Source organism: Callionymus lyra, chromosome 14, assembly GCF_982586985.1.
Source record: "Callionymus lyra chromosome 14, fCalLyr1.hap1.1, whole genome shotgun sequence".
Classification (NCBI taxonomy): Eukaryota; Metazoa; Chordata; class Actinopteri; order Syngnathiformes; family Callionymidae; genus Callionymus; species Callionymus lyra.
This window is the reverse complement of record NC_141831.1, coordinates 13076663-13103776: the sequence shown is the minus strand read 5'-3', so window position 1 is coordinate 13103776 and position 27114 is coordinate 13076663. Positions and strand designations below refer to the sequence as shown.

Here is a 27114-nt window from a genome sequence, read left to right as displayed (position 1 = left end):
TGGAGACTCATGGTGCAACACTACGGAGACTCATGGTGCAACACTATGGAGACTCACATTGTAATACTATAGAGACTCACAGTGCAACACTATGGAGACTCACGGTGTAAAACTATGGAGACTTGTGGTGCAACACTATGGAGAGTCATGGTGTAACACTATGGAGACTCGTGGTGCAACACTATGGAGACTCATGGTGTAACACTATGGAGACTTGTGGTGCAACACTATGGAGAGTCATGGTGTAACACTATGGAGACTCATGGTGCAACACTATGGAGACTTGTGGTGCAACACTATGGAGAGTCATGGTGTAACACTATGGAGACTCATGGTGCAACACTATGGAGACTTGTGGTGCAACACTATGGAGAGTCATGGTGTAACACTATGGAGACTCATGGTGCAACACTATGGAGACTTGTGGTGCAACACTATGGAGAGTCATGGTGTAACACTATGGAGACTCATGGTGTAACACTATGGAGACTCACATTGTAATACTATAGAGACTCACAGTGCAACACTATGGAGACTCACGGTGTAACACTATGGAGACTTGTGGTGCAACACTATGGAGAGTCATGGTGTAACACTATGGAGACTCGTGGTGCAACACTATGGAGACTCATGGTGTAACACTATGGAGACTTGTGGTGCAACACTATGGAGAGTCATGGTGTAACACTATGGAGACTCGTGGTGCAACACTATGGAGACTCACGGTGTAACACTATGGAGACTCACGGTGTAACACTATGGAGACTCACGTTGTAATACTATAGAGACTTGTGGTGCAACACTATGGAGACTCACGGTGTAACACTATGGAGACTCACGGTGTAACGCTATGGAGACTCACGTTGTAATACTATAGAGACTTGTGGTGCAACACTATGGAGACTCACGGTGTAACACTATGGAGACTCACGGTGTAACGCTATGGAGACTCACGGTGTAACGCTATGGAGACTCACGGTATAACACTATGGAGACTCACGGTGTAACGCTATGGAGACTCACGGTGCAACACTATGGAGACTCACGGTGCAACGCTATGGAGACTCACGGTGTAACACTATGGAGACTTGTGGTGTAACACTATGGAGACTCACGGTGTAACGCTATGGAGACTCACGGTGTAACACTATGGAGACTTGTGGTGTAACACTATGGAGACTCACGGTGTAACGCTATGGAGACTCGTGGTGCAACACTATGGAGACTCATGGTGTAACACTATGGAGACTTGTGGTGCAACACTATGGAGAGTCATGGTGTAACACTATGGAGACTCATGGTGCAACACTATGGAGACTTGTGGTGCAACACTATGGAGAGTCATGGTGTAACACTATGGAGACTCATGGTGCAACACTATGGAGACTTGTGGTGCAACACTATGGAGAGTCATGGTGTAACACTATGGAGACTCATGGTGCAACACTATGGAGACTTGTGGTGCAACACTATGGAGAGTCATGGTGTAACACTATGGAGACTCATGGTGTAACACTATGGAGACTCACATTGTAATACTATAGAGACTCACAGTGCAACACTATGGAGACTCACGGTGTAACACTATGGAGACTTGTGGTGCAACACTATGGAGAGTCATGGTGTAACACTATGGAGACTCGTGGTGCAACACTATGGAGACTCATGGTGTAACACTATGGAGACTTGTGGTGCAACACTATGGAGAGTCATGGTGTAACACTATGGAGACTCGTGGTGCAACACTATGGAGACTCACGGTGTAACACTATGGAGACTCACGGTGTAACACTATGGAGACTCACGTTGTAATACTATAGAGACTTGTGGTGCAACACTATGGAGACTCACGGTGTAACACTATGGAGACTCACGGTGTAACGCTATGGAGACTCACGTTGTAATACTATAGAGACTTGTGGTGCAACACTATGGAGACTCACGGTGTAACACTATGGAGACTCACGGTGTAACGCTATGGAGACTCACGGTGTAACGCTATGGAGACTCACGGTATAACACTATGGAGACTCACGGTGTAACGCTATGGAGACTCACGGTGCAACACTATGGAGACTCACGGTGCAACGCTATGGAGACTCACGGTGTAACACTATGGAGACTTGTGGTGTAACACTATGGAGACTCACGGTGTAACGCTATGGAGACTCACGGTGTAACACTATGGAGACTTGTGGTGTAACACTATGGAGACTCACGGTGTAACGCTATGGAGACTCACGGTGTAACACTATGGAGACTCATGGTGTAACACTATGGAGACTCATGGTGCAAACACTATGGAGACTCATGGTGTAACACTATGGAGACTCATGGTGTAACACTATGGAGACTCATGGTGCAAACACTATGGAGACTCACGGTGTAACACTATGGAGGCTCATGGTGCAAACACTATGGAGACTCATGGTGCAAACACTATGGAGACTCACGGTGTAACATTATGGAGACTCATGGTATAACACTATGGAGACTCATGGTGTAACACTATGGAGACTCACGGTGTAACACTATGGAGACTCATGGTGTAACACTATGGAGACTCATGGTGTAACACTATGGAGACTCACGGTGTAACACTATGGAGACTCACGGTGTAACACTATGGAGACTCACGGTGTAACACTATGGAGACTCATGGTGTAACACTATGGAGACTCATGGTGTAACACTATGGAGACTCATGGTGTAACACTATGGAGACTCGTGGTGCAACACTATGGAGACTCATGGTGTAACACTATGGAGACTCATGGTGCAAACACTATGGAGACTCATGGTGTAACACTATGGAGACTCGCGGTGCAACACATAGACTCATGGTGTAACACTATGGAGACTCACGATGCAACACTATGGAGACTTGTGGTGTAACACTATGGAGAGTCATGGTGTAACACTATGGAGACTCGTGGTGCAACACTATGGAGACTCATGGTGTAACACTATGGAGACTCACGGTGTAACACTATGGAGACTCATGGTGTAACACTATGGAGACTCGCGGTGCAACACATAGACTCATGGTGTAACACTATGGAGACTCACGATGCAACACTATGGAGACTTGTGGTGTAACACTATGGAGACTCGCGGTGTAACACTTTGGAGTCTAACACAAAACTCTTTTTATTTATTTTATTTATTTATTCCAGCCCTGTTTTTTAAAATGTTCATGTTCAACAAACTACCAGGATGAGTTCACAGCCGCAGCAATTTAAGGGTTCATCGAAAAATCCAAATCAACCAAAAGATTTGGGGTTATGCCGGAGAAATGTCGTAAGGGGGTTAATTATGATGTTGAGGAAATCCACTTTAACAAGACTGTATCAGATCCAACATCCAGAGCCAGACAAATTACACTCCCCAGGCAAGGTCTTACATTCGATGCTAATCTCAAAGCAGAAACACAGGCGCACAAAGCCACAGCAACTTTAACCTCCCTGTCGAACATCGCCAGAAACCACCCATGTGGATGTGGGTATTGTGAATATTTTATGAGCAGAGGAGTTTTACACATTGTCTTTCTATAAACCTGCAACAAAACAAACAAGGTCTGCTCACAATAACAGGCGGCTCTCCTTGCTCCTAATTGTGCTGGACTTGCGCCTGTGGGGGGGGTCTGAGGAGCTCCCCAAAGCTCCCAGGCATCAGAGGGAGGCAATATCTCCCTGCCACAAGTGGGCCCCCAGTAGACCATGTTTTTATCTGCAAAGGGCCAGCAGCCAGCAGACAATACGGAGGGAAGCAATGCCCACGGAAACACAATGGTGAACATGCACACACCGCAGAGGCTGTTTGTAGCACCTGCGACCCCAAAAATATGTTTTGGCTTTTTTTTTTTTTTGTCACTCTTGAGGTATTCCTGTTGTCTAGTAACAAAATAAAGAATCATATGTGCAGGTTTTTTCGACTATTTAAAGGCAAAGCAACACGTGTCTCAGGAGAGCGAATGTATCCGTGTAGCAGGCTGGAATAACAAAGTAGGTGTTTTGCATTTTTTGCTCCACGTGAAAACACCTAATCTCGAGGAAAGAAAAAGGCGAAGGGGAATAAATTACAGGTATAAAAAGAAGGGATGACGACGGGCGAAAACAGTTATTTCATTTCAGACAAATGAGTGAATTGAGTTAACAATGATTGGGCGATCCTCGCCTCTGTAATCCATGTGTTCTAAACTTGTTTTCTTATAAGGGGGCGTTACGGGGAGTCCATCCCAGCTACTTAGTGCAGGAGGCGGGGGACACCCTGGACAGGTTTCTGGCTTATCGCAGGACACACAGAGATAAAAAAAGCAATAATCTCTATGTTGACTGTGGGAGTGCCTGAAACCCATATAAATAGGATTTAATTACATTTTTCAATGGATAAAATGTGTCGTATATACAAAAGAAATTGATAATAATAAAAACAAAGCCAAATAAAAACAAAACAAAACACTAGTTTGAAAAAGGAATAGGAATAATTATTTATTATTCTTAATCTACTACCCCTTTTTACTTATGTATCAAATTGCCACATATTTCTACACAAAAATAGAAAATAAATAAGCATGTATACCAATAAATAGCATATCTCCTCTCTTATTATACATATATTACACAATATAACATAATATAGAATAATATATGTATATACTTTGCAGATATCTATATAAATATGTCATATGAATACACATATATACAACAATATTATTATTATCAACGTAAATATACACCATTTACTTATTTAGCTGTAATATAAGCATCAACACACGTTGTTTTCTAGATGTATCTCTCTCCTTATCCTTATCAAGGTTAATAAACTTTACTAAAAATATTCATTTTAAACCTTTTTTTTAAATAGATACATATTTTTACTTAATTTAATATAAATATAATAATAATCCGATATATAAAATTTGGCTCAAAAGGGTTTCTTTTCTCTTTGGTTTTACCAAACAAGCCTAGAAAACCAGAGGGAAATGTAATCGCACTGCATGCTGGGGGATTTACGAGCACCCTTTGGTGTCGCTGACAGCTGCGTGGCAGAATCACGCCTGATTGGTGGCTCCGACACGCAGCCTCCGAGCACTCGTGGAATTGGTAAACCTTCACCTGAGGGAGATTTACCTGAACTCCATCGCCGGCGCCGGAACACAAAAGGCTGGGAGTGGCTAATAGGGCCTGGCAGACATTCGAGATTGAAGAGTTTGACAAACAAGTCTTGTTAGGAGAGCATTTGTTTCGGCTGGTTAAAGACACTTTTTGAAACCGTTATTTTTTTTCCCGGATGTGGAGGGAAGAGAGAGAGGATGAAAGTCCATACTTTTAATGGCCAGAGAGACTCGTTTGTCTCCAGTTGCACTCCAGCGCTCTTAAAAGTGTCAGTCTGACTTTTCCAGACAAGAGTTTAGAGACAAAAGTAGTCTTTACTGGAGACAGAGTGAGTAGTAAACGCAATACTTTTCCTTTTTTCCTTTTGTGTTTCAAATCAAACATTGAAATTATTCATAACTATTAGTAAAAAGCTCCCATAAAAAGAGAAGATAGATATCAGCTAATATATTTAAATTTAGCAATATTTTCGGCATCAATTATGTATATAAAAATATACAAAATATGAAAAAAGTATCCTCCTGTCGTACCATGTTAATAATCACGTTATAATCAGCATTTACAATAAAAATGATGATTTATTAAAGTGTCCGTCTGACTTTTCCAGAGTATAGAGACAAAAGTAGTCTTGACTAGAGGAAGAGTGAGTAGTAAACGCAACCATAAAACGGGGGGAAAAAACACCAATATATACATCTATAAACAAAGTATGATTAATATAACATTATATTATTAATCAAACAATATTGACGGCATCATTATGTGCATAAATATTTATATTAATTACAAAGTACACATAGTATTTCCCCCATTTGTACCTTGTTAATCATTCAATTATAACCATGCCTTCACAATAAAATGCATTGGCATTTATAAAACTTGTTCATTTGTGATTAGTGGATTTAAAGTCGACAACATTTTTGCGGATTGACACATTTTTTTTCTGTAAGATTTAATGTCAAAAGTGCTATAACTTTTACTTCAGTTGGAGCTATAAATAATTCTACATTTTTTATTTGAAAAATTATCATTAGTACCATAAAAAGGGAAGAAAAATGCCAGTAAATACATCTATAACCTCATATTGATCATATTTTATTTATATATTTTAATCAAATATAATACTGACAGCGTCATTATGTGTATAAATATTTATATAAATTACAAAATATGAATTTAGCATTTACTCCGTTTGTACCTTGTTAATCATTAAATTATACCCATCCCTTCACAATAAAATATATTGGCATTTATTAAACTTGTAATTTGTGATTAGAGGGTTGAAAACTGGACAAAATGTTTTGGGAGAAAATAACTGGTAAAAGTGTGATGATTGACTATTCTATTCCTGTAAGTATTTTGTTTTAAATGTGCTAGAATACAACTATTTTTACTCAAAATGGGGTTACATCATTCATTGCAATTTAAACTCATATCATCCAGGTATAAATTAAACCAAAAATAAGATAAAGAAAATCAAAATTAATATTTGTATCTAAATAAAACACGAATGCCTTCAGAGTTTCATCTTAAAAAAACAAACCCTACAGACCTCTCTTAATAAGACCAGACGGGCGTCTGGCTAACTGACGCTTTACTCCGAGAACATAAGTATTAGTGTGACAAGTGGGCAACGTCGGGAGAGTGCTCGCCGTGCATCGCTGCACACTTTTCGGTATTTTAAGCGGATCTGATTATACAAAGATGTCAGGGAAAAACTTTCAACAAATCCTCTCTTCTCAGGCCAAGTCTTGGCTAATGTAAATTCGGTTTGACATCAAAGGGTCCAACAGTGAAATGAGGCTCTGCTTTAAATAACACGACCGCTTCAATAAAAAAAAAGTCACACTTTAACACAGAGAGCAGAAATGGGGCTTTTGTGCTAAAAAAGAAAAAGAGAGAAAATGCTCTTGTATGATTAAGAATTTAGAGGTTCAAACTGATGGCCCAGGGGCCAAATCTGGCACGCCATGTCATTGGACGTGGCCCGTCGGATGGTACATCAATGTTCATGTTGATACGATGACCCATGAAGATGTCAGTGTTTAAGATAAGATAAGGGACAGAGATGATGACAACAATGAGTTTATACTTATGTTGAAGTAAAGGAATATTAAAATAAATGTAGCCTCAAAGAATAAAAATCATCATACTTCCTGTAAAATAAAAATGCATTTGGTTCAGGGTCATAGCTCTGATGGTAGAGTGGTTGGCTCGTGTTCTAAGAGGTTGCGGGTTCAATTCCTGGTTCTAGACGAGATTGTGGCGTTGTGTCCTTGAGCAATACCCTTTACCCTGATTGCTCCTGATGGTTCCGCTGCGTCACAGCCTACTCCCATCAGTGTGTGAATGGGTGAATGTGTAACTTAGTGTAAAGCGCTTTGGCTGCTGAATACGCATAGAAAAGCTATAGATAAGTAAGAGGCATCTACCGTTAACCTAGGGGAATATAGCTAATGGTATAATAATTTCAACAATTACTGTGTATTTTCAATATTTTTATTGTGCCGTTTTTTATCCTCTGTAAGGCATCCTTTAGTGTCTTGAAAGGTGGGATCAAATAAAATGATTAATTGTTATTATTATAATTATACAGGAACTTCCATTGATGTAAGAACCATAACCATAAATGAGATCCTATGATAAACCTATTTTTGAATCAGCAATTGGTTCAAGAGTGTTTGGGGGGGAAAGTGGAACCAAATAAATTCAAACTCCAAAACTCCAGGTTTTCAGGGGTACAAAAAGTCGATCTAGTATGACAGATAAAACATACCTCTGGGTAATGGGTTTTATCAAATTTTTCGCTCAAATATTTTCTTGCTCTAGTAAAAAATGTGCTTTCATCGAAGATTACAATTACTTTCAGTTTCACGCCTCATAATACGAAGCCAAAAAAGGCGAACTGTGGCTCCTCTTTTCCTCGGCAGAATCTTAATGTTTCCAGGTTCCCGGTGCTAAAAACAACAGCTTAAGGCCTCATATTTATTAGACAGCGTGCAACTTGTATTGATCTGCGCGTCCCGCAGCTCACCGAGTGAATACATTTACCACACTGACGTGAGCGAAGAAACTCACGAGAAATACTCTATCCCTCAAAAAGACACAGAAGAACCAATAAATGCCTGACATTCCTCCGCAGGTTGTATAAACTACAATTAAGTGGAACAGTCGAACACTGTCATTCAATGGAATATGCCGGAGAAGGAATGCGTTCTGATGAATGTCCGGATGGTTTTGAGGTTGAAGTCTGACGCAAAACTGAAACATGATGAATTCCTTTTAAAAAAAAAGTAGATTTTAATGACCATTAAAACAAACATTAATGTGTATGTAAGTAAGTAAGTAAGTCATTTTTATTTGTATAGCGCTTTTCCAGACCAGGGTCACAAAGCGCTTAAACAATCAAAACAATATTCAATAAAGTATATATTTTAAAGATCAAGATAAAACTGATAACACAACAGGAGTACTTATGTATTATCTCTAATGCATTAAAAGTAAAATTGGGTTAAATCGTGGGGAAACATGACTTAAAGTTCCCAGACAAATCAAAATTGTAGGTTCTCACTGCTGAAGCTTCTTCTAATTTAAATGTCTTTTCTGGGCAGACACGGGATCGGAATAAACGCAATGGTCTAATTTCAGGTTCAGAGGTGATTGAAAAGCTCAGGGGAAAAAAAAAAATCTGGAAAGTCCCTCGGAATGACTACTGTACCGTCTCTCACTTCTGGCTTTGACGAATGTTTAGAATTTGATCTGTAAAGTGCTGCATTATCCGGATTCATCATTGGTTCAGTTCCCTTCAAGCTATATTAGACACTCCATCACACTAAAGGTTCTGTTTACATTTCCTGGAGTTATACTTAACCTCAGAGGTGAGTCATGTTTGATTCAGCGAAAAGAGCTCCGGGGGCTGTTCAGCTATTGCTTCAAATTAATACGCAAGAAGAAAAAACTACGTTCGGATGAATACAAGATTCATTGGATTATGGATTAACTTTCCTATATTTTTATTTTATAACATTCAATTGCCAAAGTCAGAGGTACAAAACCCCTAATACAAACCATATTTTGCTCGTCCAAAACACACTATTTAATATATGTGCGTTCAATACGTCTTGAGGGTTTGTGAAAGTACCAGGTCCCCTATCCCCTCCTGTAGCTCACTTCACCCTAGGCTAGAAGAAAAACCTCCAGCATTGGAGCTGAAAAACACCTTAAGGGCATCGCTGTGATTCCCGAAGCAGCCAGTGTCTCGTCTGACCGGCGTGTTTTTTGACTCCATACCAAGTGGAAAGTGAAATGTCTCTATAGAGAACAATTATTTATCATTGCTTGGACTGTGTTTAAAGTCAATAAACACCAGCGATTTATAGTAGGGTGCAAGGGTCATAGTCTTATAAGGTCATGGTCGTGAGAAATGTAGTCGTTCATATATGACCGGATAGGAATTCAATTCAGGGTTTTCAGCGAAATGTGAACTTTCGAATCAGCGCTCTTTGAAGACCGGCAGCCAAGGCATTGATACACAAGAGGAAAAACAATATGAAAAAACCCTTCAGGGTTGAGTCCAGGGAAAGAGGTGAGAAGGTGAAGAAAGTCCAGCCAGAACCAGAGGGCATGATCGAGGGAAAGGATTTGTTTTGACAAGTACTTTACAACACATATGGGACCTGATTGGCTGCTGGTAAACAGAAAGAAAGACAGGGGGTCATGCATCGCTACAAATAAGAACCCACCAGTGGCTCAAGAGTAAACCCAACCCCGAGGGCCTCTTTGTTTACTCCACGCTTTAATAGGAATCAGATGATCAGTTGTAGATCATGCAGGTAGGGAAGGGAAACAAGGCGATTCACCTTGGAACGAAAAAGTCATGAGTAGTTAGCCATTTAGCTTGATCAACGTCAATATTAACGATTGATTTCTACTGTTTTATCAGATGTTTGTAGTGACGGGTTAATGAGGCTTCATGAAACGGCTCTGTATCATGATACAGTGTCTTAGTTTTGAAAGGCCACTAGATGGTACTCTTAAATTGGAAAAGGATGCCAGGTTTCTTTGAATTAGTAGATTACAGACAAAAATGAAAAAATAGGAGAGAGTCTCATCTAGTGGCCTTTCAAAGCTAAGACACTGTACCATGATACAATGTTTCATGAGGCTTTATTAACCCATCAATAGTTTTCTAAGCTTGATATTCACACACAAAAGTACCTCTGGGTCGGCTTTATTCAACAGAGTCCTTCAGAATAAATTAATCTTAATCTTCAGAATAAATTGACAGCTCCATTTGATATTTAGTTTTGTTTTCTTTCATTTATATTCTTGTTTTTATTGAAAGTTAATCGATTATCAAAACAGTCATCTTTATTTTTACTTAGCGCATAACTTAAAATCTGGAAACTATTGATGGTTGGTTAACAGAAGTTGTGGAAACCCAGTTAACAACACAAACCAAATACATACAAATAAATAGAGACCGGACTTTGGCCCATGCCTGGGCCTCTAGTGTGAAAGCACAATTTAAATTACTTTCACACTTTATCCAGAGGAGTACACATGAGCTGCAATAGCTCAAGTTCAAAAATGAAAAAAATAACGTTTTTTTCATAGTAGTGCTTATTCTTCTGGAAGTATATAACGCACTGCTTCATTGGGTTAAGATAATGTTTTATCTCAGATACAACTGTATTCGCAGTTTATGAGGGAAATTTAAATGGGAATTTACTCGTAAAAATTCAGGTTTACAAGCCACCCAAGAACTGGTGGTTTCTCTACACATAACCCTTATGTTATCTCAGGGTCAAGGTGACCCAAAGGCCCAAAAAAAACAATGTGTTTGTAGTGTCTCTTGTGTAGTTTTTGGGTCAAGGTTAACAACCTCCCTGGCTTTCAGAAATACATATGCAGTTGTGGAGTTCATCAGGTCACCTTGACCTGGAGACAAAACAAGGGTTGAAAAGATTTGTGAATAAAAAAAGTAAAGAACATTTTATTTCCTGGATGCACTTAAAATTAATAAAACTTTCCTTAATAGTTTGCATTAATCAAAACATCTGTTGCTAATAAAAACTTTCTACTTCTCAAATCACTCATTTAAAGTCCTGTTTGTCTGTGGTTAAGAATAATTGACAGGTGTTTGGTTGGATTTAAAATAATAAACACCCAAAACATCAGAGCACAGCTGCTGTTTGTACAGATTTACGAGCTACACCCGGCTGGCCGTTTAAAGATGTTTATCAATTAATTACAAAAACAGAAAAATGAGAAAATATAATGTGCTACATTTGGACTATCTTAAAGTAATGACACTTCAGTGTTATATCTATTATAAGGAACAACCACTTTGGTTTTAAATGAGCTTTCTTTTTAATAAACTGCATGCAGAATGATTTAAGCTAGAAGGGTATGAGTGGTTTTGGAACTTCTCTGTCCACCGTAATCCGTCTTAAATTTAATAAAAAGTGGCCAAATAGTCAATATCATTCAAGCAATGATGTTCTGCCATAAAATGAAAATCATTAAAATGTCTTGTAATTAAAGGTATATCTGTATTTCTTTCTAGTTTCATTGTTGTAGTTTTTATTGTGAACTTATTCATTAAGATATATAGAATGTTTGTGTGTAGAACATTATTTTGTAAGGGGAATATGAATTAAACTCATTGATTTAAGCATGTTGTTCGATGTTTAATGGAGAAACAAGCCATCATTAATTTCTCTAAATTGTCTTTCGTACTATTTTTTTGCAGCGTCTGTGAAACCAATTTTTTTTGTTGAATGGTGCAACTCACAGCTTATGTTGTTCCATGATGAAAAGAAAAAATCTGGACTCGGCACAAGTGTGTAGGTGGAGAATACAGGGAGCATCGTTAATGGTGCTCAAAGAGAAAAGCCTGGATGTCAGAGTTCAGGAAGGATGGAAGCTGGCTTCTGGATCTCCACAATACCCTGACACATTTTCACACTAACCTGCCTGTGTTACTAACCCCTGCTGGCCCAACTTTGTGTACCCCGGCAAATTGCTTTTCACTTTTTTATATTACTGCGGAGATCATTTTTAACTGGAGCTATGCTGAGGAAGGAAAAAAAAAGAAAACACTTTTATTTGGGTCGCTATTATGCTGCGAGTTGGAAGGTTGATTTTAAATGTCTGGGTTAAGGCTATTCTTTGTCAATGCTTTAACCTGATGTTTTTTTTTTTACTGGGGTCAGATGTTGCCTGCTTTGGTCTTTCTTTCACAGAGAAAAGTCTTGGCAAAACAGATCAAACCAGGATCTGCCGATTATCCATCAAAATGTGATTTATGAATTCATCGCAAATCGTTTTTTCCATGTTACACTATTAGTCGTAAACTGTGTCCGAAATTTTTGAGCGATTGTGATCTTATGAACTTTACAGAGAATTCTTACAAAGATTGATTAAAAGGGAAAGGTTCTGTACTTTAAGTTTGGACATGGGAACAACTTTTACGTCATACCAAGATGAATATCTGCTTTCAAGTGTTGTTATAGTGTTCATCGAGTTTGAAATAACAAACCGACTGTTCTTTGTCCTTCAACTTGAGCAGTTCCTGCACCTGAATGTTGTGGAAGCAATTTTTGGAAACAGTAATCCAGCCACGAATCTAGTACAAGAAACTTTCAAAGCTTAAACAAATTAGTCACGGTTCTTGTCAAAAAAACATGTTGTCAAATATTCCTCCGACAAAAGTGCACGTTGTTGACCGCAGGTATGCGTCATCATCGGCAACACATTCCTCTACATGTTCATTCACAGTGTGTACGGCGGTTTTCTAATTCCCATGTAGCACAAAGATTCCACATTTTCTCGAGCATTTCGCTAATGAGACACAGTGTCAAGAGAGTCCGGGTTCTATGAGGGATTTTTCATTGGGTGTCAGGCACCACCATCGAGAGCTCTGGTGTAGATAATGTATAGGCATCTTTACTATCTAGAGGGATTCTAATTGGAATGTCTGCTCTCATCTGTGACCAGGTTTTCTCTCCCTCTACTCCTTGAAGTGTTTTAGGCTGAATTTCTTTAGACTTCAAAACAGTAGTTATCTCTCTCTGTGCTGATTCTAAAATGAGCAAACAGTTTAGTAAAAACATGTGGGAATACTCCCACCAGCGTTTCTGCTTTACACATATTTTAAGATTTTTAAATCCATATTAATTTAATCCTAGAGCTTTTTGGATTATTTTGCTAGTATTCGTCAAGTTTGTCCATTTACTTAGAGGTTTATCATACAGGAAAAAATGAAAAAAAACAAATTTGAAATGTTATTTCGTCCAGAAGTGTTTTAAATATACCAGCAAAAGTGAGATTAAAGAGAATAAAGAAATGGGAAAAGATAAACCTATAATCAACAGAATAGTTTTAGATAAAGAAGCCTTTTTAATTGTGGCACTGACCAAAATTCTTATCATGCTTTCCTCTTTCGGTGCCAAGTTCCGGTACCCACTGTGAACAAAACTTGATAATGTTGTTTTCTGAAGAAAAACTGCTGATTTAAAGATGGTAAACATTATATTGATTTCTTTGTTCTTAAGCACAGGAAATTGTTTGTTTGTTTTTTCTATACAAAAACAGCTCTAGAGAGAATCCGTTTATCAGTTGACTTATGCAGATGTCTGTCCTTGTCCTTGTTGGAGTGTCGACTTGACCTGACGAATAGCTGAGCAAGTGGATTCTAAAGAGAGGCAATGATTATTGAATATGAATTAAATATGAAAGATTATCAGTTAATATGAATATGATAATGTGATTATTTGAAATGTGTGTTTAATCTAAATGATCGATTACAGTAGAGTTGTCATATCCTAAGTGGAAGTTGACATAAGTGGAAAAATTTAACTCAAGATTGGGACAATTTGTAAAGTAATTTTCATTTAGTTGGAATTTATTGTTTGAAATTGGTTTCACTTCCCCTCCCTGATAAATGTGTAATACATCCCAGTGCAATACTGCAATTCTCAGCTGTACATTTGTATTTATATTTATGTCAGTATATTTTTACATTTTATATTCTGTATAGATTAAGTTTTATATTCATATTCATACATACGTTTGAGGGGGTGTGGGGGTTTAAACTGACTCATTGAACATGTTAGATTTCTAATGTGCCTGGACTGTTTATTGAAGCACAAATAGCAAATAAAAACCTTGTACCTTAGAAAAAAAATAGATAAAAAGGATCCTTCAGGAACCGTAATTAAATTCCATGTATCAGTATCGAACATTTTCAATCGATACCCAACTCTAGTTGCAATTTCTTCGGTTTTATTTATATCTTGTTTTTCATTTCAAGAAAATGTCAGTCACAGCTTGTTAAAGGGGACATATAGGAGGGAAGTCTGAGTTGCAGAGCTTTCAACCTCTTGAAAAATCATGGATAAAGATGAGAGGGACTGAGAGATGTTAAAGGAGATAATGTGCACAGTTGATGTGTTCCTTCACAAAACCCTTTCTTCTTCTTTTCCTTTTTTTAAAAAAACAAGATCATCGGTTGAAGTCGGGCCTAATTGGTCATTTGCGAGTGAATACGCCATTTTCTGTTCTATCTAAGCGTGAAAGTGGAAATACCGCAAAGGATAAACCGCAAGAGCATATTGACGATATTGATTATTAAACGCCTGGCTAGAGAGGAGACGGCTCGCTCTGAGATAACCTCGAGAGGAGTCTCTGTGGTCGTACTTCTGCGGTGACCTTTAAAGCTGTCCTTTTTTTTTTCAAAAAAACATTAACCCACCCAATTACTTTTAAAGACTAATCCCCTGAGGTGACGCACATAGCACCAATCTAAAAGGACTTGAATCATCAAAATTCATGATAATCACCAGCAGTCAAGTCGTGAGGTCACGCAGTGAAATCTATTAGTCGCGCTCGCCGTTTGTCGTGCGACGGAAACTATTTCTCGGCCTCAGATCCTCAATGAGATTAACCACACTTTCGACGTTCTGGATGTCTTCACAGTCACTTATGACAACCACAAGACTATGAAAGGAGGAGATTCATCCACGGATGTAATTACCCAGAGTACTTCAGTGACCTGAGCACGGAACTAGGGACACAAATAGCCTGAAGGACACCACAAAAGCAGAAGGAAGGCCCTTTTGGAGATTCGCAAATGAGCGTGAAACAGGGACAAACACAGGGATTTGGTCTGGTTGAGACAAGTGACAGTATTCTGACAAAGGGTTGGGAGAATCGTTGGAGTAATCCATGTCTTTTTGGAGTTATAGGCAGAAATGGATGTCCATACGAAGGTGAGTTGAAGCCGACATGAGAAATTGTTCAGAATAAAAATAAATCTATGTTTTAAGATTGTAACAGAGGCCCAGAGGTTATTAGTGTAAATGTCAAACATGGCCACTGACACCGGTATTGGCCATGAACTGAGGGATTAACAGAATCTTGGGCTACAAACTATCTTAAAATATAGAATTATTTTAAATTTTCTCTAGGCAGTTTCTCATGTCTGGGCTTCGATACTAGAGGGACATTACAGACAAGCAGCGTGAAGGTATTTGGATGGTTTTTAGTGTGTCTTTTTGGACGAAGAAAAGTGAGCATCGATCGCTACCGTTGTATGGATATGATTTTATTACTGTAATTCCAAAATGAAACTGATTACTCTGAAAATAATCCTAACCTATAACTTGGCACGAGGGGAGAAAATTAGTCAAATATAAATTTTGGCTGAACTAACCCCTTAAAAACACCCAATAAAAATCTCAGTTTAACTTCTATAGAAGGAGCTGTCTGACCTGCAGTTGATACAAAACTCTGCACTGAGAATTCTGAGCCGCTCCAATAGAAGAACTTACATTTCCCCGATCCTTAAAACTCTTCACTGGCTTACAGTTTCTTTCAGGATCAACTTTAAAATTCTGGTTCTTACTTTCAGATCTATTCATGATCAGGCTCCTCCTTACATCAGTGATCTGATCCAGCCTTACACCCCAGCTCGGGCTCTGAGGTCTGTGGATCAGAATTTACTGATAGTTCCTGAACACACTTCCGGACCAGAGGAGAGAAATCCTTCCAGGCTGTTGCTCCTGAGATTTGGAACGATCTTCCTCTCTATCTGTGTTTGATGGATCTACTGACTCCTTTGAGAAACATCTTAAGACCTTTCTATTTGTGCAGGCTTGTTCCTAATCTTCTAGGACTCCTATGTTTGTCTTGTGTCTTGACCTTTAAGAGTTTCTAAATGTTTAGGTATTTTTAAATGTGTATTGCTTTTGATTGTTCAAGCTCTTTGTGACCCTGGTCAAAAAAAAGGCGCTTTACAAACAACTATTACTCACTTAATTACAACCACCGAACCCACGATACGCACCACAACAGGTAGGACCACCAGTGGCCACAAAAGCCTACGACCTCAGACAAACAACAGTCGAGTCAAAACATTTCAAACCAAAGGTTCCAATTACTGTTGCGCTCCATTGAGCTTTATATCCCACTGCTGGGAACACATTCATCAAACTGAACTGAAGTCGTGAAAGAGAAACACCTACGAGAACAACTAAAAAGTGAAAAACATGATCTTTTATTTTTCCTTCAGCAAAAGGGATCACAAGTAAAGAGAACGCCGGTCGAGCCCTCGCATCACTCTGGGGATGCATAGTTAAGACCTGAGGGATGTGCGGGACAAAGCCGCTTTGACATAAACATGTGTTTCTAATAGCTACCATTCACCATTTAAGAAAAAACGGAAACAACCTGAGCAATGGCTGTAGTTGCGAGTTGTATGTGTGTGTTAAAATATATGTATACTGTATATGTCTGAATGTCAACCATTCTCTACAAGGTATTCATCATAAAAGAAAGAGTCACAAGTTGAGAGGTTGAATTTGAACAGTATGCAAAGCAACATGGTGATGCTGCAACAGTGGGAAAATACTATCACATTCTAGGAAATGATAAGGAACAATTCAGGAAGCATTTCGCAACACATCCATTGTGCAACACTTGCCTTTGCTTTCCCCTACTACTACTACACCAAAAGGGACCTATATTCCCAAGCAAAGTTTTAAACTGATATCGTTGCTTAATGTTACTTTAGTTTTGGTAAGAATATAACTTATAAATGGGTTAAGAGATGTAGATCTTTGTTAGCTTTAAGTGGCAGCAACTTAGGACCATCTCTGCCTTCACTTTTATTGGGATTTAACACTTTATTATGAAAGATTATCATCTAATGCTAAAACATTTTTAATAATGAACACTAATAAAAGGAAAGTAAATAAAGGATTAGCCAATAGGATACATGTTATGGTCAAATAACAACCACTAATTTTTTCCTAGACTGAAAAATTCCTAGTGTCCCTCGGGTGGATCAACTATCCTCGCTCGTCCGACTGACCCATGACTTCATTTAAATCTTCTCCGACAAGTTTCTTCAGCCCTTCTTCTTATTCTTCTTCTCTTGCCAAACATTCATTTCACACCCATTCTACTATCCACAGTCCTCCTCGTCTTAAGCTTTTGAATAACATTCCTACCCCATACTGGCTTTCAAATTCAATCATTCCGAAATGTTGCTCATCCATTGCGTGATGTAATGAAAAAAAACAACGTTAATTTTTCTAACTCCATTGAGGTTGAAAAAAAAAATCCTTCCTTATTACACTGGTGTGAGATAGAGGTCTGCATGGAGCGCTTACATTGATTAACAAGTTCATATACTTTTTTATTAAACACCAAAGATCGCATTGAGTGTTCCTGGAAATGAAAAGGATCTGCAGACTTAGAAGTTGATTTGGGTAATGTAAAATAAATATTTGGGATGGTTATCTACTTGTAGGGATTCATATTTTTTTTAATAATTAAAAATACACTGATTTAAATATTCACATTACAAAATAAAATCCCCCTACACAGGTTTTGCCCAAAGGAAATTAACACCTTCATTACTCTTTTTTTTCCTTTGGATGGTTACACAGTATATATTGATTTAATTTCACATATTTTGCATCTCGTTTCAACAAACTTTAATCTAGAAACAACGTGATATGATGATAATTCAATGGTTGTTTTGATGCATCAATTACACTTTAGACTCTCGTCTTGTTCACCTTTAAACTAAAAACCACACTATGTTAAGGGTTGGGTTGTGGGTTGGTCACTACACTTTCCTCCATAGATAATTCCACACAATTTCATTGTTTTCGTAGATATATTTAAGATTATTTACAGTTTTTTGCAGACAATAGACACCAGGGGTGTGTGAAGGCATGGTGAGTGGGTGGGGGTGTGGTTACTGAATACATTAACCATATCATAACTTGAGTGAATAATACTGTATTATCTTCCCTATTAATAATATTTAAAATAAAGAAAAACCTTACCACTGAAGGTTTAATTATGTCTCATTGTAACGAATATGGTCAACCATGTAGAACAGATATGACAATGGGGGGGTGGGGTGTGGGGGGGTTATGATAGGGCTATTGGGGGGTTTCCAGTTTCCTGTATCTACCACATCTATACTGTCCTGGTGGTGCACGGGGACTACTCCAAGTGGGGTCCCTCTTGGCCAATTTGCTCATGAGCCAGAAGCCCAGAGAAGAGCGAGGAGGATCACCTCTTGCTCTCCACACACGCAAGTCATCACATCTCGAGCAACAACCCTCAGTATCAACCATTATTTCCAACAGTTAAATAAAATAAAAATGCATTTTAAAAAACTGTTTTATGATGCTTTCTCTTATCTTTCTAGGTATACACGTGTTATTACTGATACTCAACAGGGGAATGGTATTATCAAGCCCATTTTAACAAGTTTTTTGGGTGAGATTTCTTTAAAGATTAAAGTAAAAACACAAAACAAAAAAGGAAAACAAGCAGTTACCTGAACACATGTGAATAAGCAGCAGCAGACCGTAAATCCAGTTTGAAAACGCAGGCATCTTTCAGGAGAAGCATGTAATCCACACTTACTGTCTTCTCTATCTAGCTCATCTACAAACAAACAAAACGACTAAAAAAACAGTCGATAAATGTTTTTGGTTTTTTTTAAAAACTTCAAAAAAATGCTCTGTCTGGTCTGTTCGGATCTGGCATCGTTGCGATCCACTTTCCGCTCACTCCAAACAAAACTTCTTCAAGCCTAAAAACACGCTGTTTTACTTCTTGGTTTAAAGGTGGTTATCCCCCCCCCCAAAAAAAGGAAAAATAGTAAAAACGGTCCGAAAATAACGGTCCGGTTGCGGGTGGTTTTTGGAGCAGAAGCGGTTGAGAGACGCGCGGGTTTGTGGATGAAGCGTCATGCGTCTCTGCGCACATGAGCAGCTTTGACTCACAGCAGCTCTTTTTTTTTCCTTTTTTTTCTCCTCTTCTTCCCTTCTTTCTCATCCGCTCAGGAGCTTCGAGTCAGACAGCATTCAAACAGATACACACAATGCATCATTGCGTCCAAAACCACATTGATTCACTTTTTTTTTTGCAAACAAAATACTAGTTTGTTGTGTATAAATAGAAACGTACGAAGTAAGAAAGGAAACAGTCCTACGTCGATACCAGCCAGTAGCTTCTCTTCAACAAAAAAAACCCAAAATCGATCCATCTTCCACCTCAGTGACCCCTGAACGCACCGCTGGGAAATGAATTGACGTGTTTTTTTTAAATGTTCTTCATAAAAATAAAAAATAAAACATTCATCTATGAAATTTGGTCACAAATGTTCTCATCTATGTAACACGTGTTTTAATCGCATTTTAGTTTAATATAAATAGAATAGCTCCTGCGGATTTTAGATGTTTTTAAAAAAAATAAAATAAGTTAGCACGCCATCTAGTGGCAACTAGACAGCAGCGCATTGTGGTTATTCTTTTTATGAGCGACCCCTAAATATAGACTCCTTATATCTTTGTACAATTTCAAATGGTTTTAGAGAAACGAGTATTTACTCTATCAAATTAAATTTTATATTTTTTATATTTTAGGAAAATAAGATATAATTTAACATTACAGAACAAAAATCACATTTTCAACCCTTATCTAATCCAGCAGTGAATCTGATGGGAACATTATGGTGCGAGTCATTGTTGTCACCTGACAGAAGCCTCTTCGTGACAAAGCCCCCGGGATCGATAAAAATCATCACCATGAATAATCTCCAAAGTGCTGACACGCCTCCTCCATGAGGCACAATAATCCAGGCTCGTGCTAATAGGACTCTGACAGGGAACAGTTGGATTCCTTCATTAACAATTTTTCAGTAAATCAAATAAAAATGAAGATTTTGTGGCTTTGAGAGTTACATTTTTTTTGCAAATAATGCTATAAAATAAACTTATTTATTGTGTGAATGCTGAAGGCAATCCTACTACTGTTTTTACTAATTAGACTTATAATAGTACTTATACTAGGTACTACTTCTTATACTAGTACTTCTACTAGGTACTACTTCTACTCCCACTACTACTAATTCTACTTCTACTACTACCAATTCTGCTACGACTTGTAATACTTCTTCTACTCCCACTACTTCTACTTCTTCTACTACTGCTACTCCCACTACTACTAATATTAATTCTACTACTACTACTACTTCTACTAGTACCAATTCTTCTGCTACTTGTAGTACTACTTCTACTCCCACTACTACTTCTACTAATTATTCTACTACTACTTCTACTCCCACCACTATTTATCCTACTACTACCAATTATTCTACAACTTGTACTAATTCTTCTACTCCCACTACTTCTACTACTTCTCCTACTCCTACTATTTCTACCACTTCTTCTACTCCCACTTCTTCTACTAATACTACTTCTACTCCCACCACTACTTCTCCTACTTATTCTACTCCCACTACTACTACCACTTAGTCTACTACTTATACTCCTTCTACTCCCACTACTTCTACTTCTACTAATTCTACTCCCACCACTACTTCTCAAACTACTTCTACTACTATATTATTCTACTACTACCAATTATTCTACTACTTATTCTACTACTTCCACTACTAATTCTCCTACTTCTTCTACTCCCACTACTAATTCTACTACTACTACTTATTCTACTCCCACTACTCTACTTCTACTAAAAATTCTACCATCTACTTATTCGTATTTTTCTTCTCAACCTTTTTCACTTTTTTTCTTTCAATATTGAATCTTGCATTTCCATCCAGGTTGTCAACACATTTCCCTTTGGCAGCCTATATCCCGGGGCTGTAAATATTAATCTGGACGAGGTCTAGCAAAAAGCGAAACATGCGTTCAAACGACGAGAGGATACAGTTTCACTCGTGGCTTTGTGCGACAACAGGTGCTGTGCAGATTGCATGTGAAACATATCAAACGTTTCACAATTTGGCACATTCCTAAGCATCCCCAAGACTAACATTTTCAGGAACAGATGGCGCAAAAAAGGCGACACCAAAGAAATGCATGTCTTTGTAGCGTCGCTACACACAAAATGGCAGAGGCATGAAGACTCTCTGCCAAACACTAAGACCTATTTTTATTTATTTATTCTCTGGGAAAATCAATGGTGGCGAGCCAAGGTGGAGAATCTATTCAGGAAAACCTCATGTATTTTTTATTAAATAATTCAAGCTATATACAGGTTTTCATCTACAAACCATAGATGATGTCATTTTCTTGCTTATCATCCCTCTCTTCTTATCGTTTTCCAGCTCTTTCATTTTACGTCATGAGTTTGGCTCATTGGTTATTTGTCAGAGCGAGAAGTTAATTCAAAGTGAGCCTTTCCTATCCCACTTTCAATTTACAGCAGATTCAATAGCAGCTCCCTCTTTGTGATGCTGCTATTGGAGGCTCTTATCAGCCGGTGGATGCACTTTCGATTTCAAAGCATGACTATTAATCAAATGATTAGATTTAAAAAAAAAAAAGTGTGTGTATAAATAGTGTGTGTGTTCTTGTTTGGCTCCAGTTAAATATTTACTCTGCAGTCTCTCACGTGGCTGCATAAACTATCTGAATATATATTTTTATTTTGTTTAAATATAGCTAATATATGAACAGTTTTGTCGACTGAACAACTTCAAAGTCTTCACAGTCATTTCAAATAGTTGTTTATTCTGACATTTCGCGAGAGAACGACTGCAGGGAACGAAAGACGAAAGAATGGAAGAGATTGATCCGATATTTCATCTTTGGGTTGCAAAAAGAATAAAGAATGTGCAGATTTTTTAAACATTTACCGCTTCTTCTGAAGCGAGATGCGTGTTAGTTGGTTTGGGAATTGTATGATGTGTTGAGTCTGCACCTATCCTGAGATGAACTTTATCGTTTGCTGAGAAAATATTACATTTTTCTGAAAGCTATCTGAGAAATAGAACAACCCTTGAGATGCAAGCTCATCCCACATCAGTACAAGCAAAGAGGCGTCGATGCTGAATAATAAAGGATTGAGTGAGAAGCTAAAGAATAGTTTGAAAATAATGTATCAGATATTTTTTGATGTTATTTATTCTAAGTCTTCCAGAGGGGTCTGCACTGCTACCCTCTCAAGCCCCTGAGCTACCTGCTCCCTGATGTAATTTCTCAGGGCTTATACCGAAAATACAGACTTTGTTTTGAAACAACAGTGGATAAACAGTATGTGACACCTCTGAGTTAAAGTTAAAACAGCTAATTTGATTTGACTTTAACTTATACAACCTTATTTATTGTTTGTCTGTACTTTTAATCAGAACAATTAACTAAAATCGATAAATATATAAGATATATTTTATTCAATTGAAAGCAAAGTAAGGAAATATGATCAGTTTGAAACTGTTACTTGATTTAAAATGAGAAATGAGTATTATTAAATATCTACATGATTTTGATATACCTGATATACCTTCAAAAATGTTCCTCAAATATTCAATAATGAACCAATTGACCACTAGATGGTGCCATAATGTTAACAGCAAAACACCACACACGTTTTAGCATACATTGAGTTGCACCTGTCTTGTTGTATAAAATTTAGTTTTGAATAAAAAATAAAAGCATTTCTGACCAGATGTAAACTCCAGGGTAGCGGCTTGCCTCTGCTGGTTGATGCATAAAAGGCTGAAGACAAGGGCGATGGATGGAGGCAGCATGACTCCTAAACCCACAAAGTGCTGCTTTCCAGGAGTTTAATATCCTGTAATGACAAAGCAATATTTTCATTAGACAAATAGTCAATGACACCGAAAAAAATGTCTGGTAAAGTAATGATTTATTGCAGATGAAAATGTATTACAGTATATCTGTATACACATACACAGTATATACAGTGTCCTGTTCTATGCTGTGGTGTGTTGGGGTGGAAATGTGTCCAAGAGGAGTGTCAACAGGTTGGACAGGTTGATCAGGAGGGCTGGTTCTGTGGTTGGAATGAAGCTGGACTCACTGGTGACAGTTGCTGAGAGGATATCATTGAACAAACTACTGTCCATCATGGATGATGACAGTCATCCTCTGAACACTGTCATCAGTGAGCAGAGAAGCAGAATGAGTGCACGAATGCTCCTACCCAGGTGCAAAACAAATAGACTCAGGGACTCATTCATCCCTCGGGCTATTAAATTGTACAATTCTGAGTTTGGGGGCAGGAGTGGAGTGAAAGTATCTGGATGTTCTGTTCCATGTTAGTCTTTGTATCTTTGTCTTTGTTGTTTTTCTTTCCTTGACCTATGTCCTTTGTCTTTGTCTTTAGACTTAGATTGTGTCATCTTGTTCTTCCTCTTTATGTTCTTCTTATTTTATTTTTTATGTATTATTTTTTATTGTTTATGAAAAATTGCTGGCTATTGGTAAAAAACAATTTCCCAAAGGAGACCTCCTGAGGGATCAATAAAGTTTTACCTTACCTTACCTTATATGTTGGAATATATCAGCAAAACACACACTCACGTCCACACATGTACACACATATATATACGCACACATGTACACACATACACTTACACGAACACACCCACACGCATGCATGCATACATACATACACAACCACACACATATATATACATACACACACACACACACACACATATACATACATACACACACGCACGCACGCTTATATACACACATGTACACACATGATGCATACACCTACATGAACACACCCACACTCATGCATGCATACATACATACACAACCACACACATATACATACATACACACACGCATATACATACATACACACACGAATATATACACACATGTACACACATGATGCATACACCTACACAAACACACTCATGCATGCATACATAAATACACATCCAAACACATATACACACACCCACACACATATACATACATACACACACGCATATACATACATACACACACAAATATATACACACATGATGCATACACCTACATGAACACACCCACACGCATGCATGCATACATACACGCACATATATACATACACACACACCCACACACATATACATACATACATACACACACCCACACACACACACACACGCAGATACATACATATACACACACACACGCACGCATATATACACACTCATATATAAACACATGTACACACATGCATATATAAAGACATGTACACACATACAGTATATACACATGTACACACATACACATATATACACACACACATAAACATTTGTACACACACACGCACACACATACACAAACACACGTATATAGACACACGTACACACACACACGTATATACACATGTACACGCACGTACACACACACACATATACACGTACGCACACGCACGTACACAAACGCATATATAAACACGTACACACACACATGTACACACATATACACACACACATATATATACACATGTACACACATATACACACACATGTACACACATATTCAAATAAATACACACATATATATTTATATACATACACAGACACATACATATATAGATTTTCTTAACCAGTCAGTCACTGTATCTCATGCGTTAAACTAAAGATTTAACAGCCAAAATATGATCCTCATTTATGTGGCTCAGCTTCATGATCGTCTCAAAAGTAAAGTAGATTAATTCCCATCACGTATAAAGATGACAGTGTTTCATATAAGATACTGACATTATCCATGTCAACAGTTATGAAGCGACATTAAATAACAGTGAGACTGACGTGGAATGAAGGAGGAAAAGGATGTTGATGTAAGTAAAGGTGAAGGAGGACGAACACAGTTAATGAAGATAAGTGGAGGCTCCAGGATTGAAAGGATTAAAAGTTTGATCTTGGACGATATAAACAGTCAAATGTGAGTCAAGAAAATAGAATATTTGGCCAAAAACATCAGTAATTCTGGAGTGGGGGTGTTTAAAAAAAAAAGTCTTTGTCCACCGAGCCCCCTCCTGGCATCTCTAATGGAGAGCTCTGCTCCTGTGTGAAACTCCTCTAAAGACAAGAGGGACGGGCAGATGGACTTCTCTCTCAAGCCTCTGCCAAACTATCTTCGTCTCAACCACACATACACTAGTGATGGAATGCACCACACACACACACACACTCCAATAACACACTTCCTAGAACGCCTGTAGCGTCTGTAGACACATTTGTCTGAAATATACAGTATACCACTACAGTATATGATTCAATGTTCCCCGGGAGTCCCATCGCTGGGATGTCGGAGCACATAAAACCTGCCCGACAACGGAGAGACACAAGTGACAACGCCGAGGCAAGAGGAATAAGTCAGCTCTACTGATCAGCCATCTGCGATACAAACAGCTTTGCAAATCATTCAAGCTGTCTGATGGACGGCCAGAATTGCTGCTCGGCGCACTGGCACCTCCTGCCTAGTCATTCTGAGCAATACTCTAATTGTTCAGAAAAAATGAGCATCAACTGCCAGTGTGGTGGGAAGAGCCAAACAGTTGAGCACAAAACTGTGGGAAATCAGTGAAGCTATAGCCTTATTTATTTATTTTTTTTGCTTAAATAGTAACTGAATCAAAATGTCTACGATAAAATGTTCACAAGCTGAATAATACGTGGGTCTTAATCTTGTATCCGAACAAGAACCTCGTTCAATAATGGGCTTCTTTTTTCTTTTTTTTAAATTTAGAAGTCAGTCAGGTGTGCAAGAGAATCCGGAGAATAAAAGGAGCCAATTTTCTGTTCCTGGTTGAATCGACAACAAGCTCGATAAAGTGTTTGTGCCATTGTGTCCCTGTGCAGGAGACTTAACCCCTGATTGCCCCTGATGCATCAGCAAGCAGCAGCTTTTTCAACCGTCGGTGAGTGAGTACGTTTGAGGGGAATTAATTGCTTTAATTTTCTGTGTTACGTAACATACAGTATCAACACAGACGTATGTACAGTCAGAACAATCTTTGTGTTGCGTTTCTGAACAGTTGACTCATTAAATGTGAAAGAAATAGCAATGCTAACAACTTTAGCTCGGTGAAATCCATTTACTTTGCTCTGTTCTGTTCATACTAATATGTAGGCTAAACTATTTAATGTCTACAAATCAGACTAAGTGTGTCTTAAATAGATATTGGAAATCTATTTTACGATACAAAAAAAATGTAAATTTACATCAAAAAAGATCTTAGGCCCCACCCACTGAAAACACTTATTTCTGGAGACAAAATCTTGTTTGTTATAACCACGCCCACTCTGCTGTGATTGGCCAAACATCAAGGTTTGTCACTATGCGTCATCAATCCTGGAAGCCGGGGCGTGATAACAGCTAGTTGGAGAAGGAGTGACGCCATCATTATGTCATAATGGACTCCGCTCTTGTAACCCCTCGTTCGCCAAGATTTCAGACGGGGAGAACTTTATGAAGAGAGTTTTGGTTTTCATATTAGTTGCCCTTTATTAAATACTGTCGTTTGCTCTGATAGTAATAATAATATAGATATAACTAAGCATACTGATCCCTCGACACTTGCATTGGTGTCTCCATGTCGACTCAACAGGTGAGTGCTCAGATAAGTCGTGCTACCACTGTACTTAGTCAATGCCTTAAACACTCAAAAAATGGCCAGACTTTTA

At 38.2% G+C, this 27114-nt stretch overlaps 1 protein-coding gene across 2 annotated transcripts in view; it reads right to left on the bottom strand.

The window, feature by feature from the left end:
• Window positions 1-27114, bottom strand: part of LOC148066057 (roundabout homolog 1-like) — a 102531-nt gene that overhangs the window by 72105 nt on the left and 3312 nt on the right. For both annotated transcript variants that reach the window (XM_087807889.1, XM_087807890.1), the window contains exon 2: window positions 23118-23246. In XM_087807889.1, the coding sequence (XP_087664015.1) occupies window positions 23118-23202 (85 nt within the window). In that variant the 5' untranslated portion in view covers window positions 23203-23246. The remainder of the gene's footprint in view (window positions 1-23117; window positions 23247-27114) is intronic.